Source organism: Neopelma chrysocephalum, unplaced genomic scaffold, assembly GCF_003984885.1.
Source record: "Neopelma chrysocephalum unplaced genomic scaffold, ASM398488v2 Primary Assembly neopelma1_44, whole genome shotgun sequence".
NCBI lineage: Eukaryota > Metazoa > Chordata > Aves > Passeriformes > Pipridae > Neopelma > Neopelma chrysocephalum.
In genome coordinates this window covers 7,034,233-7,049,550 of record NW_020897703.1, presented here as the reverse complement: position 1 = coordinate 7,049,550, position 15,318 = coordinate 7,034,233, and the positions used below count along the sequence as shown (strand labels likewise).

General features: G+C 39.9%; 2 protein-coding genes across 4 annotated transcripts; one reads left to right on the top strand and one right to left on the bottom strand.

Annotated features, from left to right (window-relative positions):
• Window positions 1-951: 951 nt before the first annotated feature.
• Window positions 952-5,794, bottom strand: NIF3L1 (NGG1 interacting factor 3 like 1). The gene is made up of 6 exons (XM_027678226.1): window positions 5,193-5,794; window positions 4,290-4,452; window positions 3,722-3,848; window positions 3,210-3,348; window positions 1,781-1,864; window positions 952-1,308 (listed from the first exon to the last, which is right to left on the bottom strand). Exons 1-6 carry the CDS (start codon window positions 5,626-5,628, stop codon window positions 1,124-1,126), a joined length of 1,134 nt encoding a protein of 377 aa, XP_027534027.1. The 5' UTR covers window positions 5,629-5,794; the 3' UTR covers window positions 952-1,123.
• A 91-nt stretch (window positions 5,795-5,885) lies between these two features.
• Window positions 5,886-11,964, top strand: PPIL3 (peptidylprolyl isomerase like 3). Of its 3 annotated transcripts, none has more exons than XM_027678228.1 (8): window positions 5,886-5,999; window positions 6,328-6,414; window positions 6,728-6,775; window positions 7,928-8,002; window positions 8,769-8,862; window positions 9,524-9,591; window positions 10,045-10,163; window positions 11,743-11,964. In XM_027678228.1, the coding sequence occupies exons 3-8, from the start codon at window positions 6,773-6,775 to the stop codon at window positions 11,867-11,869; spliced, it is 486 nt and encodes a 161-aa protein (XP_027534029.1). In that variant the 5' UTR covers window positions 5,886-5,999; window positions 6,328-6,414; window positions 6,728-6,772; the 3' UTR covers window positions 11,870-11,964. The 3 variants fall into 3 exon arrangements, with proteins under 3 accessions (XP_027534029.1, XP_027534028.1, XP_027534030.1); XM_027678227.1 differs by having other exon boundaries at window positions 5,887-5,999; window positions 6,328-6,390; XM_027678229.1 differs by lacking the exon at window positions 6,328-6,414 and having other exon boundaries at window positions 5,915-5,999.
• Window positions 11,965-15,318: the final 3,354 nt, after the last annotated feature.

Below are 15,318 nucleotides of genomic sequence, written 5' to 3'. Positions count from 1 at the left end.
ATGTACAAAGGCAGTGGCATTTTAATGTCCTCTGTAGCAATACAGAACCACAGGGAATGAAGATATTTCTTCCCACTTTGTTTTCCTCAGCTTACTGAGATGTCTGCATGGTATTGGTATTGGTAAGAATGATGGCCTTTATATAGCCAGATAATACCAGGGTCATCTCTTTCCACTTAAATCTAAGTGGAACAAGACATGCAATTATGCAGTGGAGACATTGCTTGATAACCCAGTTTTATTAACATAAAAGGATGGTGCCAAGATCTTTACCAATTTGTAATTGAAATATTTACCATCAGTAGATGGTATGGTATGCAACTGTGAGATTTTTTTTCCTTAAAAAAAAACCAAAAACCCAAACAACAAAAAATTAACTTGAAAAATAAAACTCAAGCATTATCAGTGGTGAAAAACTACATGTTCAGTTTTAGTAATCCTGTAACTATGAGCCACAGTTACGGAAACTGTTTTTAAAAGAAAGTAACAAAGGCACATTAAATTAATATACAGTTTTATTAAGGAATTGAATTTTAACCTTCCAAAGCCTTTTTTGAGAGTCCCTCTATTAAAAAGCCCTTAAGCTGCATTAGTGGTAGATTGTGCAATTGAATACTTGTACCAAAAACCTCATTTGTGTTCTGTATTTGCATCTGAATGGTGCCTTAATAAAACTGTTAATTGAAATGGGTGATCCACACCCTTTCATTAAGAGCTTTTTCTGAAATTTGTTAGCTAAAATATCAGTGACTTGTACTGGCATCATTTGACATAACTGAAGCAGGGTAGAACTGTGTAAGCTTAAAACTGAAGGTAAGTCAGGTTTTACATATTTTACTCAAACCAATCCCAGAGTATCATGGTTATCAAATATATCTAATAAGAGCAAGAAGTAACAGTAGATTTATTCAAGTGCAGCCCAGTAAGTGAGTAAACAAACCTTTGGTAGCCCAAAACAAGTATTTATTTTTCTGACATGACAAAATATACCCCAAACTTTGAGGGACCGTACAATACAATCATTCTGCACTGAACCAATTGAAAACACCTCCATTAAGCTTGCAGTTGGACAGGTCTGTGCAAGATACCATGATTGAATGAATTCTCTCCTATGTTTTTTCCCCTATGCCACCTGGAGAGGATCTCTGTCTTTCTCAGACACAATGATGTTGATTTTGTTTTGTAGGTGGGTCGCTAGCACGTCACGCAGCTCTGACAAGAAGCCTCGCTCAGTGTTACTGTGCTCACACAGAATAACACTTATCCCATTGGCAACTGCATCCAGAACGTCATGGTGGGACATCTCTCCTGCCATTTTGAGAAAGAAATGTCATGTAGATCACTAATAGCACAGTTTAGGTAACCAGGTCTTTGCAGATTTTGCAGACTACATTATATTCCATTTTCTATAAGGGAATTCTGCAGGGAATGGAGGGAGTATCTTGTGTCTTGCCAAAGGAGAAACACACTGAAAGTTGCAACACATTGTCATCAACACTGATTCTGTGTTGAAATAATGCATGTATAACAATGTTTTAATTCAAATAACTTTCACTGTGCCACACAGCCATCTAATCCACGTTATCTCTACTTAAATGGTATTCTTCTATCATTGCAATAACTAACTGATTATTTCTCAACTATAAATAATAGGTAACTCTTTCTGGCCAAATCTTTTAACAACCAGTCAACTCTTTTATTTTTTTCCTGGCTTGTTGGTTGGTTGGTTGTTTCTAGTGACTGTTTTTGTAAAGATAATGAAACAGCAACATAATCTTACCTGTGAGGTAGAGGTCAGCTTCTGTTCCCTTCAGGACACTGCTCCCAGAACCAGCGCACAGAGCAGCTTTCTTCACTGGCGATTCTGCAGGACATAAGGTGCCACAGTTAAACTTTGTTCAGCCCTCATGTCTGTACTGATTAATTGTTTCACTATAACTACCTTGATTTTAGGGTCAGTGTAAGTTTGTTGGAGACGCATCTGTCAGTTTGAAGAGTCATGGGCCTAAAACATCTCTGATAATACAGCACAATCCTCTGTGATAGGTAGATTTTATTTTTTCTTCAAGAGGTAGGAAAGTTTTCAGAACACTACAGGACAGAGGCTGGCTGATGGCTAGTTTTCTCCTAGTGAGGTGTTATTTAAGTTAGGTTTCTGAACCGTTTAATAGGCTGCTACGCTTTCCAGGACTTCATGTTCTGCCATCATTAGATTCCCAAGTAATGATGCCATTAAGGCAACATTTTCCCTCTGAGATATACTAGTTGCTAACTTTAGCTGTCAGAAGGCTAGTCTTAATGCAAGCTGAAAACTGCTCCGTGCCATTAAAAATTTGCCCATTTGCTGTGATCACTGATTAGAAGCTATTACATGTGTGACAGTGACAGGAAATTTAATTCTTCATATACGTTACATTGAGTAAGGAGAGGGGACACAACACAGTTTTCAAATTCTGTTAAGGTTTTACAGTATGTTGCCTTGCAATTACTGTTAATTTAAGTGAAGTCATATCACTTCATTCCCACAGCATAATGAGAGGCTTCAAAATATTTTTGGGGATTTTTTAGTGCAATTGACAGCAAAGAGACTTCTAATAAGACTTCTGTCTCCTAAGTTACAAAAAGTTTTCAACAACTTTGCTCTCACAAATTCTAGCAGCTGTGCTCCTTGGAGATTAGGATAGGTAGCTGGGATAAGAGGATGCTTGCTCTACATTTTTCTAATGACTTGACTGTTTGAGCTGGTTCACCTTTTTTCCTTATCTTTCATCAAAACATGGTTACATGTTCATAAGGATACCATAAAGTGTCTTACTATTTTGAGGTGGTTTGAAATTAACACTCAGCCACAAGAGGGAATGTACAATGAAACAGTACACCGCTGTGTCTGATATCCTGGGCAGCAAATAAAATCTTAGTAATTATATAAATTATGAAACAGAACATCTTGTATTTGGTTTGGGCTGTCCCTTCTTCACTGTGTCTACCAGCGTAAAACAGAACTTCCAACTAAAAGTACAGATGAGATTCTTTCTTGTGATTGTACTGTGTAAATTCTAAGACGCTGTTTCCTAGCATTGCTTCATAGTACTTGGAAGTAAACCTGTTTAAGACAGAGCAGTATTTCCCACTCTCACACACACACTCATGCTCCTTATCTTCCTGGAATACCAGTTCTAAGGGACAGCCTTACTTGCAGGCCTGTTTACCTAGTGTCCTGCCCATTCCCACGGCTATGCGGATGTGAGGCAATTTTAGGTGGTTTTTGATACGCTCAATTATGTCTGACAAGGAGACTGGCTCGCTCAGTGTGCACAGACGTCCCATTCCAGTGTGGGGAAGAAGAGGCTGAAAAGAAATTAAAATTACTGTGAGAAAGCTGACTCCAGAAGCTTGCATTGCTTTCCATACTGTACAAAGGTGAGTATATCGGGCATTCAGGAATGTCTCTGAACTTTACAAAAATATGTGTGATGTCCTCAAATGTAACATACTAATTACAACAGCTATTGTAACTGATTTTAGAATTAGCACAGGCCACAAATATTTTCATTGCTTTGGAAACCATGTGTGGCTTCAAATCCCCATAAGCCAGTATTTCAGCGCACTGATGGAGTAGCACTGGAAACCTGTGATGCTACTGACTGCTGCATTACAGTGTTTAGGACACTCAGCACACACAAGTAATACATTCACAGGAAGTAATTCATGATTTTGTTACCTTTTGTAGCAAGAGAATCTCCATCTTGTGATAAATAAGGCTGTTCTGGGACAATAATGCCACCACCTCCAACAGTGCTTTCTGAGAGCAGTTCAAAGTGACTCGTGTTTGCTCCTCACCTTCAACCCTGAGGAAAGATATGCTTGGTGCTTGCTAAGAACTAGATCAAATTTCAGCATTGTAATTATAAAACAAAGCTATTCTGCCTCAGTGGCTGATTAACCACTGAGAAAGGAAAAAAGAAGGTATTGGAATAGCCTAGCCTAGTTCACTCTTGTGGAAAAAACAGATATGGGAAATTAACTCATCTGACCTCATCAAATTTCCTGTTAATACTCCTCTTTACCACCTCTAATCTATGTGATGCCAGACTTCAGAGTAGCAGTTACCATTTAGCACGATATAGATTGATCAGAAAGGGACAATTATTCCTTAAGTTTCTAGGTCTCTGCTGAAAAATACAGCAGCAATGCACAGAGGAACAAAGTGGTTACAATAGTAAAGTACAATTACAACAACTTATTGTTTCAAACAGAAAGAGTACAACACTAGAGAGCAGAGGACATACCTGGCTGGGAAAGTAGTGAGACAAGAGATCTCTTGGATGTCTTTGATTTTGGACAGTACTACATCCAGATGCTCAGTGTCTGTGCAGAATTCTACCCGGTGAGTGCCCTCAGCTGGATGGCTTGGTGCAGTTGATGGATGCAGTGGGACCGAAGTACAGGCACCTGAGAAAACAGTACAAGACTGCTGTTTTATAAAGCTGGATAAGTATCCTAATACTGATTTAGCACATATCCTAAAGAGATACAACAAAAAGATGCAAATTTTGCACTCAAATCCATTTTCCCTGACCAGAAGTGAGGACTTTTTGTCCTGTTGTTTCCATTAGGCAGAGTCTACTTTAAGTCCAAAGAAGTTGATAGATATGTATTATTTGTCATTCTTAGCGCCATCAATTTTATCCTAAGAGTTGTACAAAACTAAAAATAGTTTCTGGTTTGTATGACAGACTGGAAAAGACACAGCTGTTGTAACCTATGAGTCATAACACAGGATAAAAATCTAAAATAATTTTAGGTAGCTTAAGTCCTTTGCAAGCAATGAGATCTTGTACTTTATAAATTAAAGGTGGTGATTTAAAGTCGGTGGTCTAAGCTTTGCAACCACAACGGACAATAAATACGCTCCACCAGTTCTGGCTACATCCAATAGTAGTCATCCAACATAGTCATGCATCTGAAAATGTCCTCTAGTGTTTGTATCTGGTATACATCACCAAGATAAATTTCCTAAAATACGTTTAAGGTTCTTAGTACTAGAAAAATATCGTGGGGGAAAAAAAGAAAGAACGATGAAGTCCTGTAAAAGCTGGAAGAAAGGAAAATGAAGAAAGGTCCCCACATAAAACAGCATATACCAATGAATAATTTTAACCTTTTTTTGTTTGTTTTTAACAGAATCTCACCGAGTCCCTTTGTCAGCCAGTTATTAACTCCGTGAGGTATGGCATCGTACGCTGTATGTGGAGAGTAAATCCCGATTCTGTGCTCCAGGGCTCGGACCACCAGCCGTTCCTTCCACGTCTTCCACGTTACTCGCTTGAGCGGTGCGAATATAGGAGGGTGGTAAGAAAGAATAAGGTCTGCCTTCTTTTGCACCGCCTCTTCCATCACCTCCTCAGTGAGATCATTAGTAAGGAAAAGGGTGTTCACGGTGTGGGGAGGACTTGGTTCCACCAGCAACCCCACATTGTCCCAGCTTTCCGCCAGAGAGAGGGGTGCGAAGTCATTCAGGGCAGAAACGAGCTCCCTGAGGTCCATGAGGGCGCGGGCGGGCAGGCGGCCCAAAGCACGGATGCGGTGGAGAGGCCGGCGAAGCAGCGCCGTGCCAGGCAGCAGCATGCGACGACCTGGACAGGGGGAAAACAGGCCCGGACGAGCCTGGGTAACCCACTGGCCGGAACAGCAGCGGAGAGCGCTCGGGCTGCGGATGCCGCCCCGCGGCCGGGTCAGCGCGGCCCTGCACCCAGGGCGCGGAGCTGGATCGTCATCACCCTTCCCGCGGCACACCGACCCGCAGGGCCCTCGGAGGGCAGCGGGTGGCACCGCACCCATCTCCCGCAGGGCAGGGCCGGCGCTGCGGGGCGGGACCTGCGCTGGCCCCGCCGCTTCCGCCGCGCTCCGGGCGCTGGGGTGGCCCCTCCGCAGCGCCGGCCCGAGGCGGGAGGCGAGCTGCTGCTTCCAGACGATCCGTCTGGATCCAGCCCCGGCAGGTTCAAGCATCCTCGCCCGTGGGCGGGGAGGGCCGGTGGACGAGCTGGGTGGCGGCACCTCGGGTGGGCAGGGAAGGAACCACAGCTCCGGGCTGCCGTGGGTGAGGGGGAGCCGAGGGCAGGGGGTTGCGATGGGGACGCCGGAGCCGGCTGGTGGCGGCTTCCCCGGGCTCCGCGGGGGTTCACCGGGGAGGGTGGGTATAGAGGAGAAATCGGCGCGTAAATCTCTAGATTTCTACACAGTTGCGATTCTATTACCGCCATTCTAGACGCTTTATTTTAAAATATGGCTAAGATTTAAAAAGTCTGGTCCTGTGCTTGGATGCAGGTACCTGGCCGTTGCAGGTGCTTACAGCTGTCAGGAGCTGGCTCCAAATCATATTTCCATTAGGTACTGGCATGGGGCTTTTATCTGGTAATTTCTGCCATTTACTATTCTGCCAACTGTCATAATATTTGGAAAAACTGATTGCTTAGTATAAACTTTCATCCTAGGAAAGGGTGTTTTGCACCTTCACCCCTTTTCTCTAAGTGATCTTTTTGTACTAATTTCTACTTCTTTATATGGCGTGTAGTTAATGCAAGTAAAACTTATCCACAGTCACTTGAATGGCACTGTAAATGTGATGTAAAAGCATATAAATATAACCACACAAATATTTTAGAATCAAAAAGAAATGGGGGTTGGCGGGAAAAAAACCAACTGATTTCCTATGTTTTCTTTGCAGGAAATTGCTGCATAGAAAGCTGCCTCAGCTTTTTGATAAGCAGACATGGTGAGAACAAAAGCACTTTTTATATATTTTCATTCTTTCTGAAATGGTCACCTCTTGGAAAGTGAATAGCTGCTCTGCATCTCAAAGGATTACGCATATTACTCTGATGCTGTGAAGAATTTGTAATGAAAAGTTTAGGTTTTAACTTCAGACTTATAAGAATATATTGTGAAAAGGAAAACAGGTCCATTTACATCAGTCTAAAATATAATTAAACTTTTACTTCAAAGATCCTAAAATTTAATCCTACTTTGGTATATATTTGATAATCTAGTTTGGTTTCTTTTACCACAGAAGCATTATTCGAGTTGCAAGCCCTGCTTCGGTGTATGTAAACTTCTATACTTGCAGACTTTTAAAAGTTTAGCAAATCAGGAAATAGAGATAAGAGTGTCCATATCTTAAACTGTACATACACCTTTTATAGGACCTTCATGGACACTGTGGCAGCTGTGTCCTCTCCTTTACTTGTATACTTTTGGAGTAGTATGCCAGTATCAACATGATGCTGATTTTGGTTATTTTTCCTTGCACTTATCCCCACTGTAATTGTTTTAGCATAGTTTAGCACTTCTCATGGGAGCACTATGATATATTGGGCCTACAGAGGTATGTGGGCTTAGGTGACAGGGAACTGCGGTTTTAAATTTTATAAAGCTAATTTATAAATTCTTAGGAAAAGTATGTTATTTTGTACATTTGCTTGTTTGTGAAGGCAGATTATATACGCTGCCATTTTGAACTAGCTTTATCACCCAGAAGGCTGCAGGCAAGTAACACACATCAGTTGCTCCTCTGGTTATAAACAAGTGAGGTATGTGCACCACGCTCTCATCCAAATAGATATAACCTTGGTTCTTCACCTTTACAATCGCAAATGAATAATGTATTTCTGCAGTGTAACACCATAAAACAGCTTCTGCATTACCATGGCAAACTTGATTTGTCCTGAACCTGAATGAAACTGAATGCTTTCTGGTGATTTTACTGGAAATGTGGAAGGTTTGTGACAGTAGCCTTGCTTATGGCCAAATATTGAAACAGTGGTTATATGCAATGGGAACTTGCTTATGTTCTTTGTGAGACTGAGAAATAAAGCTGAGTCTGTTAGTAGTTCATTGCTGATTTAATTATTTTCTGCTTTTTGCTCAGGCTGTCACGCTGCATACTGATGTAGGAGATATTAAAATTGAACTATTCTGTGAGCGTACTCCAAAGACTTGTGAAGTAAGTCAAATACAAGAGCAGGATTGCCTAGTGTTGAAACAAAGCAGTAGAAATAGTGAAGATTGTAGAGGAGGTAGAGTGGCTTTTGCAATTCATCTTTTCACATAATGGAATACTAACATTTTAAGCTGGTACAGTGTCTGTTCCACTCATGGAACTTGTGCACTGTGTCATGCTCCCTAGAGTTTTTATGCCCGTTTCTCACTAGCTAAGGGACTCTTCTCTCGAAGTTCCAGCATCTTCCAAAGTGTCCTCTGCCCCCAAGGGGAAATGTGGCACATAGCATGGGATTCCCAAATTTTCATGAGTTCGCTCACACTCTCAGAGACTTGATTTTAGTTTAAAAGAGTGAGACTCTGAGTTTGTCAGAGGCCCCGGGTTCTCCTTTCTGCAATAAACTTAAATTGAAATAATTTATTTTTTAACGAAAAAACTGAGGCATAAAGTTATTGATTACAGAATTACATGTACAAAATAAAGATGTTGAATGGCAGTGATACTTTAGAGCATATCTCAGGCTTTTTGTTTGTTCCTCAAGTCAGACAACCTTACACTTAACCTTTAAAATTCTGTGTATGTGTGACAGTGTCAAAGGAGTTTATTAACTATGATTTGTTTGTAACTGTTCTGTGGCAATACTCTGTGGAATTCACATGGTCACAATGCAAAGCAGGGGTAAAAGCATTGGTCTTGCCAATTCTGTCATTTTAGTAAGATGATACTATTTTTCAGTTGTTTGTTAATATGGTTTGTTTGATTTCCATAGAATTTCCTGGCTCTTTGTGCGAGTAACTACTACAATGGATGCGTATTTCACCGAAATATAAAAGGCTTCATGGTTCAGACAGGGGATCCATTAGGTAATTTCTTCTGTCTGGGTGTCTCTATAGAAAAATGTACATAAAAATAAAATGTCAAGATATAAAATTCTAAGTATTAATATTAAACCCAAAATGTAAATAAATAAAAATAAAATATAAGAATTATTGCATTGGTGATAGAGGTTTTAATGCTGAGATTAGTTTTCTTTGTTGGGCTTGTAGAAGTGCAGTCATTACTCTGGTTTTAAATAATTATGCATTCTACAAACTTGAGTTTTTCCAGCTGTTTCCACTCAATATGATGGATCTATTGACTTAACAGCTGTTGAACGAGGAGCAGTTGCTATTGTACTTTATATGGTTTCTGCTTGAAAAGCTACACTGCCTCTAAAGCATTTGGGGAAAATGTCCTAGACAGTGGCAGCTGTTGGGGAGAAAATCTGGTTCAGCTCTATGTCTGTTTGTACTCACACTGAATTTAATTTGAGGATGTGTCAGTGTTTTGCTCTGCTACTTAATAGGTGTTCTTTATATAAAGTTAAGTCTCCATGCAGTGTCAAGAAACAAGAACTTGATCCCTGCCTCAAACTAATCACAGCCTATCTAGGGTCTTTGTATTAAAATGTCATAACAGAACATAATTTCTGGATTTTTGTAGTCTGAAAATCTGGTAATCTCTACTGTGGTGCTTCTTTGTCAGGCACTGGGAAAGGAGGTAACAGCATCTGGGGCAAGAAGTTTGAAGATGAATTCAGTGAATACCTAAAGGTATTTCTGTGCTCTCAATATGCAGTTATGTTTTCATATGAATTTTCTTTACAGGTTGGAGAACAATCAGCATTGTGTTGTACTGTATGAAACACCTCTTTTGTAATTGTAAAACAAAGTATAATCCTGCAATAAAGGATGGAAATCTTAGTATTATTAAAATAGGAACAGGCATTTCTGTGCTTGGCAAGTTAGCTTTGAGGATTTTCATCACTGAAAACAAAATTACAAAGAATTTGTAACAGTGTTTTTCATGCAGTAAAGGGAAAGTAATTTTTCATTCTAAGACCAGTTTTAAAGAGCTTATTATGAATTGGGATAGAATATATTAGCAACCAAGATTTGTTCTTAATAATGGTATTGAGGCAGAGTTCTAGGTCACAGAGCACTTTGTACAGGTTAGTCCTGCTCTCAGAGATGTGTATTCACGTTGAGGTTTCTCCCTTTGTTCAGCACAGTGTCCGTGGGGTAGTTTCAATGGCAAACAATGGTCCAAACACCAATGGATCGCAGTTCTTCATCACTTACGGCAAACAACCGCACCTGGACATGAAGTACACTGTGTTTGGAAAGTAAGGATCCAACTGCTCGCCTCTTTATCAGTGTGTGGGAAGGATCTGAGTATTTCGGGGCACATGCAATGCAAATTCAGAAGCTTCTGGTTATAAGACTCTTTAAAATATTGGATGTGTGTATGTAAATGTATGCTCTTGCACTGTCACCAGAATTAGTTGCTCCAAAATGCTGTTACCTTTTTCTTAGTATTAGGGAATTCAGTGGAAATAGGCATATTAAAAATTACCTCTTTCTTTCTTTCCCTCCCCCACTAGTTATTCCAGCTTGGCTTTTCATCCATTCCCAAATAGATGCAGCCTGATTTTAAGCAAACTCCAGAACATCTGGATATACAGTTGTAGGGTTTACTGAGAACCAAGAATCTGATTTGGGACTGGATCTGGGGACTAGGTCATGCTTCTGTTTAGGTGGGATTTCCTGTTGGCCAGATAAAACTCATGGAACTGACAGTTAATAAAATCAACTGAGGTTGTTGCATCATTATTTTAAAATATACTTATGTTAATAAACATTACTGATAAATTATCATATTCTAAGCAAATATCTAAAATATTTGAGTCTTTCAGATTGGCTTTTTCTATTTCAGAATTGTGGTAATGTCTTTTGTTTGTTCTTAAAGTCTCTAGCATACAAGTGAATCTGCTGAGAAAATGCACCCTTATTAAGTGCAGTTAAATATTCAAAAAAACTGTGGAATGTGAAAATACTTATTTTCTACCATTTGTATTGTTTGTAGGCATCTAACTATAGGTGTTCCTTTCATTTCTGAGTTTGTTTAGAAGTGTGATTGAAAGTAGGGTTTTTTAGATATCTTTTTTTAGAAAAAAGTAGAGACTGTACTCCTGCCTCAGCTGCAGAATCAACAGAACAGCATATACAGTCAGTCCCTGCAGGCCCACAATCCACTGCAACATGGATTCGAAGAGCTCATGAAAGTGACTGAGTGGAACAGCACAATGTGTTTTCTTCTAAGTCTGTTTCTGGGGAATAAACTGCCAAGATTTACCAGAACTAGTTGCTTAAACAAAAAACATATGAGGTTTTAGTAGAAGAATCTCTCTTGCCAGTTCTTCAGTCTGAGCAGGAAATCTGTGCCATTAGATTTACAACAGTTGTTAATGATTCTGTCCAATCTTGTCTTTGAGTCAGAAGGTTAGAAATTATAATCTGGGATTTGGATATTGATTTTCAAGACATAAGATTTCAATAATTCTGACTTAAGTTTGCTAGGGCCAGTATCTTGCTGCTACCTAAGCCTGTACTATGTTGGTCAGTCCTGCCTGTCAGGAAGTGCAGCCAGGAACTTCATACAGCTGTGGTTGGTATAAAATATGATACTGTCAGGTCAGCAGGAATTATTTGTACTTTTTTTTCAGAATCTATCATGGATGCTTCATATTTCCTTTCAAAGTACATTATTTGCCACATACAATGTTTTGGCTGTCTTATTTGCATCGTTTGCTTGCAAAGTCCTTGCCCTATGATACTTAACTGTAAAGTGTTTTGAGATATCTCAATTGTGAAATTTAAATCATTATTAGGAGGAGATTTCTAGCACTTCTGTTTTTCTTGCAGAGTTATTGATGGCTTGGAGACCCTGGATGAGCTGGAGAAGCTGCCTGTGAATGAGAAAACCTACCGACCTCTTAATGATGTTCGTATCAAAGATATTACAATCCATGCCAACCCTTTTGCTCTGTAGCCACAGAGGCCTCAACACATTCTTTAGAGACTGGTCAAATCAACTCCCAGATCATGGGGTTTATGGAGCCATTAAAAAGGGTTACTTCAGCTGGATCAAGTAAGTTTGCTCACTGAATGCATAATTTTCAGGAGCTGTGACATTGTTTTGGAGTTGTCAAAGAGAAATCTTGTGCTTCAGAAGCAGGGTTTTCCAGAGTATCAGCCAGGATTTTGATTTTTAAACATTGCTTTTTATACTTGTAAAATAAAAAAAAACTTTTAAAGTATTTTTGCAAATCTTCGAGTTTTGCCTTGTCTTTCTTAGTGATTCTATGTTAAAACAATGTTCTTTGCTATAATTTCATGCTACCAGTTTTCTGAAATTTTCTCACGTAAATTGTAACCTTTGTTACTCAATTTTCTCAAAAGAGTAAAGTAAGATATGCAATTTTCTAGGTGAGAGCAGTGTCATAAATTGATGAAACCTTTCTCTCCCAGAGGATTAAAGAACATACATAGAGTGCTTGCTCTTGTACTGCTGTCTTGAAATGGCAACCTCTTCAACCTCCCAAAAAGGTAGATGGAAAACAATTTCTTCTGCTTCTGGCACAGTGCTATAGGTATGAAAGGTATTTCTGTTAATATGTATGAAAGAGTAAGTATTTTCTTTACATAGCCATTAATTGAAACAAGGCAACATGGATTTAGTGTAACTGTTTTTCATCACTTTTTGTACTGCAGAAGCAGTAGGGGTGTGGTGGGTTGACTGTGGCTGGATGCCAGGTGCCCACCCAGCCACTCTGTCACTCCCCTTCTCAGCCGGACAGAGCAGAGAGTAAAATGAAAAACAACTCGTGGGTTGGGATAAGGCAGTTTATTAAGGCAAAAGCAAAGCAGAAGCTTGCGCGCGCAAAAGCGAAGCAAAGAAAAACAAGGTTTATTCTCTACTTCCCATGAGCAGCGATGTCCATCTGCTTCCAAGAAGCAGGGCAGGCAGCTATTGGAGATAATTAATACCCCCCCCCTTTTCCCTCCCAGGAAAAGGAAACAAACCCACTACATCCTTGCCTTAGCTTTTATATCTGAGCTGATGTCATGGTATGGAATATCCCTTTGGTCAGTTTGGGTCAGCTGGCCTACTTGTGTTCTCTCCCAGAATGTTGCCCTCGAGTGGTGAAGGAATGTTACAGTGGTGATGCTGTGCTCACCAGTAGCCAAAACACCGGTGTGTTATCAACACCCTTCTAGCTCCTAATGCAAAGCACAGCACTGTGAGGGCTGCTATGGGGAAATGAACTCCAGCTCAGCCAGACCCAATACAAGGGGGTAAACAACAAAGAGCAGTGTCAAAAAGGCTGTGGTCAGATGAGCTTGAACAAGGAAGAGAGAGCTGGTCTTAGCTGATACCAATTGTTATTGGACTCAAATAAGAAAATCTGCAAGAAGGTACAGATGTTTTTAAATATTGACTGGTCAAGAGAAAAACTATAGTACATGGATGTGTATGAGTGCGTATATATGTATATTGCTGATCCTATGCCCAAAACAAAATGACTTAAGCAGGAAAAGAGCAATTTGTACACATCAAAAAAAGAGTTCTCCACCTTGGGCATACTGGGAAAAGCAAAATGTTCTGCTCTTCTTTGTTGTAATTATAAAATTAAATTTTAGTATCAGTTTAATTTCATAAAGCTGGAAAAAATCAACTTTGCACAGAGGTGCACTTTCAGATTCTGTAGAGGTGAGAGAGTTTATTTCTAGTTCTAACTGCGCATAAGAGACCTGGATAGGAAAGAGTACTCACAGTTCCTGCGTCCTACTCCTACCATTTTGGACTTCCCCCAGTTCTCTTTACACTCAGTTAACATCCCTTAGCAAAGCCCAGTCTCATATATATGCTTTGTAATCCTTGAGAGGCCCAGGCCAGCTCATTTGCAGTCTGCTTCAGACCATTATTTCTCATTTTGAGACTTTGCCTCTTAAAATAATGAGGAAAACTTACTTAGAAGAGAAAGGCAAAGGTGCAGGTTACTGAGGCATTAATGAGCAGAGTTAATCAGTGCCCTCTCTCTGGGACAAAGTTTCTGTATTCTTTATGGAGTGTTGCTTAAGCTCTCAGCCCTTGCTCCAGACTGTATATACTCTGTGTGTATATATATATATATATATGTACTGTGTATATACTGTAATACTTCAGTCAGTCAGGTAAAGGATTTAATTTTAGCTCCATGCTCTGTCTCTTCCCTATAACCTGTGGCAATAGCAAGTAGACAGAACCATGCAAGTGCATGTTTGACTGACACTTGAAGGAAGGACATGCTGAGAAATGTCCTACATTACAAAGGAACCAATAATTTAAAATGCTGACATCTAGCACCAACTTGGAAAAAAAAATTTTTTTAGAGTTTTTAGATTTTTTTTTATCTAATGCAGTGTATTGAAAGAAGAGTGATCTTTTTGGGACAGAATTACATCCAAACTTTTCAGAATTGTATTATGTCTGTTTTCCTATTTGTGGCTCTGAACCTCTCCCAGGTTTCCCAGGTTCTCCCTGAGAACTTGGAATTCAACATGAAAAATAAGGGTGGGGTTGGTCCCAGCCACCTGTTGAAGAAAAGGCAAGACAGTGTAGGAAATAGCCCAGTGGTGGCAGTGTGTGGCTCTGTGCGTTGCTGGGTACAGCATACGTGCAGTTCAGTTCTTGCACACAGTCCACTGATGTGTCCCCAGCTGTTCGACTTTTGTGACAAGTATAATCCTTTAGATAGCAGAAATGTTGCAGACAGTACTATTCTTACTGTAGTCCACTTGTGCTTTATAAACTCTGTTTGCTTCCTTCAGTCTGGTCCTTTATCACAAACACTACAGCCACAAGATGAGTTCTGCTGAAATGTCTACTTATTTAAAGAAAATATAACTGTGATGGAGGGTCTCATCCCATATATTCTAGATAGTCTCTGATCTTTGGTGCCATTAGAAAGGCAATAGGTAAAGTTGGTGTTAGTAGTAGGTCATGCTGGGAGCAAGACTCAGTCTAAGCTGGAGAGCAGTGAACAAGAAGAAAATAATGGTGCATTATTTTCGAACAGTGACAAACTTACATGTGTAATGTATGTATTCTAAGTTGATCACAGGGTCAATGTATTTTTTTTTAATTTACCGGGGGTGGAAGTATTTCAGAAGGTTTAGTCCTTCTCAGAATAAATAAAAAAAATAAATTGGGTTTTAGGGAAGTGATGTGTATAGGCTGTTGTAGTGTTTCAGGACTGTTTTATCCTTAGGTGCTCTGTTTCCCCATAAATTAGATTACACTTGAGCTGTTTGACTGCTTATTATGGGTTTTTCAACGCCAGATTTCAGGCACAGTGCCCTGTGTGCAGTAGCAGCAGGAGGGGAAGCCAGGGCTAGATTGATGTTCCCCTCCAGACTGGAAAACATGATTCAGAGCTAGTAAAAGATACCACATGG